Here is a 2,470-nt window from a genome sequence, read left to right as displayed (position 1 = left end):
CACTCGCATTTGCTCTGGCTCAGCTATTCTTTTGCTTCCAGGCTTTGGGAAACGGTTTGCTGGATCGTGGAGCTGGGTAGGCAATTGTATTTTCCGTCATCTTAGCCTGCAGCGCCACCATGCGTTCTCACTGAGTCATATTTTCTGGTTTAATTTTGGAGGCAAAATTCTTCTAAATGTACTCAATAAGCTATGCAATATGAAACACTGAGTCCTATTTTCATGTGGGTTTTGTGTGAACAGATGAAGCTCTGTGATGTTGCACAGGGAAGAGTACAAAGCAGACTGTCATTTGTGGTATTGACTGTTTAATGCTATTGAGATTAATGATTAAATAAAATTCAAAGAACACTTAAGCAGAGATGGAATATACACTTAGCAGCAAAATGTTTCTGAAGTAACATGGGAACAGTTTCACAAGTACAACTTTTTTATGATACCTATTATGGATATTATGAGTAGACACTGAAAAGTTGCAGTCACCGGTAGTTCTGAAGAATATTTAACTATTACTTTATTAAAGAGTATATTACTTCCTTTTCTTTATAACACCTAAGCCTAAGAACCGTGAGTTTTTACAACTTTCAAGTTATTGGAAAAATCATTCCCAAATAGGCAAATTTCAAGGTTGTGTCTGCTACACTTTTGGATTCCCCCCACTTTTTAAAAAATTATGAAGAGAATAATCTTTGTTTTGTTATTATTTTCTTAAAACAGTTTTAATAAGATATAATTGACACAATACAATTCACCCGTTTAAAATATACATTTCAATGGCTTTTAATATATTGACGGATGTGCATCCACCATCACAATTTTAGAACATTTTCATCTCAGGAGAAACCCTATATCTTTTAACTATCACGCTTCTCCTTCTCTCATCCCTCTAATTTGTGTGTGTATGGGTATACATGTGTGCGTGGGTGTGTGTGTATAGGTTAACAGAAAAAGACTGAAGAAAGAGAATAAGAAATTCAAGAAATGCAACTACAGGTTAACTCTATTTCCTCTTTAGAGTCATTTCTTTAATAATAAATATGGCATGTAGAGAAGGTATAGGAATATAAATCAGGTTAATTCACTTATCTTAAAAACTATTTGTGGATCTGTCCCAGCATATTTAGAGCTTCCATAAGAACTTTGGATTTACTTGTGTAGAGGAGTGTGGTCATTGGTGTAGAAACAAACTATAAACTAAAACTTAAACAGTTCCACATAAGAGTTCATGAAGTTCATGAAGTAGGAATAGGAATAACAAATTTCACTTCCTTTGTTAGAAAAACAATGCTATCAATTAATGCCTGACAATATAGCATATTGGTTAGACTTAGATTATATTTCAAATTTTCACCTTTTTATTTCAGAATTATTAGCAAGTTACTGAACCATTTTTTGTTGGGGGATGGGGTCTCACTCCGTCACCCAGCCTGGAGTGCAGTGGTGTAATGTTGGCTCACTGCGGCTTCCACCTCCTGGGCTCAAGGGATGCTCTCCCTTCAGACTCCTGAGTAGCTGGGACTACACGTTCACGGACCACACCTGGCTAATTTTTGTATTTTTGTTAGAGTTGGGGTTTTGCTCTGTTGCCCAGGCTGGTCTCAAACTCCTGAACTCCAAGGGATCAGCTTGCCTCAGCCTCCCAAAGTGTCGTGATTACAGGCGTGAACCACTGCTCCCAGCCAAGTTACCTTCCTAAGCCTCAGTTTTCTCATATGTAAAGAAGGGGATAATGTGCCAACTCCCTTAGTATATGGGAAAACACTTAAAAGACAATAAATGTAAAACACTCTGTACACAACTTTTAACTAAATTTTAACTAGATTAGAAAAAAAAATAAAGCCTTAAAAAGATCAGATTTAAAAAAAGGTTAAAATGATCAGATTAATTTCTACACTTCAGAGCTGTGCATTTTACCATATATATTTTAATTAAAATTGCACTGTTAAAGAATTATGATTAGAGTCCACTGGATATACTAATGAAGACAAAATGAGATACAATTTTTAAAAACAGTGCAAACAAGAAAAATACTATGGGCAAATTTGGTGTAATTTAAAATTTATACTATGTTGACAGAAAACCGTTACTTTGAATTGATTATAAAAATGAAAATACAGAAGGTGAAAAACAATTACTTTAACTGAAGGCTGAAACCAAAGTCATTCCTAAAGTTAGAGTTTTCTTCCATTTCCGGCCCCAAAGAATGACCCTGAATATTGTGTAATACTGGCTTCCGGAACTTGAATTCATTTGTCCCGGAACCTCCTGCCAGACACACCTCGTACTGGTAGCTCTGGGACAGGGTCCCGGTGCCGCTCACGTCCACCAGATGCCCTGGAAAGGGGCCCTCCGACAGCGAGCAGCGACCCACCGAGGCCGCCCTGCTCCTCCTGCACAGCCGCACCGCCACGAACAGGAGCACCGAGAACAGGAAGAGCGACGACACCGAGGCCAACGCCACCACCAGGTA

General features: G+C 38.0%; 1 protein-coding gene across 1 annotated transcript in view; it reads right to left on the bottom strand.

The window, feature by feature from the left end:
* Positions 1–2,470, bottom strand: part of LOC108306983 (protocadherin beta-7-like) — a 34,669-nt gene that overhangs the window by 24,642 nt on the left and 7,557 nt on the right. The window contains exon 3 of the mRNA XM_037739949.1: positions 2,228–2,390. Coding sequence (XP_037595877.1) covers positions 2,228–2,390 — 163 coding nt within the window. The remainder of the gene's footprint in view (positions 1–2,227; positions 2,391–2,470) is intronic.

Source organism: Cebus imitator, unplaced genomic scaffold (genome assembly GCF_001604975.1).
Source record: "Cebus imitator isolate Cc_AM_T3 unplaced genomic scaffold, Cebus_imitator-1.0 Scaffold76, whole genome shotgun sequence".
Taxonomy (NCBI): Eukaryota; Metazoa; Chordata; class Mammalia; order Primates; family Cebidae; genus Cebus; species Cebus imitator.
The sequence above is the reverse complement of the archived record's forward strand: the minus strand, read 5'-3'. Positions and strand labels throughout refer to the sequence as shown.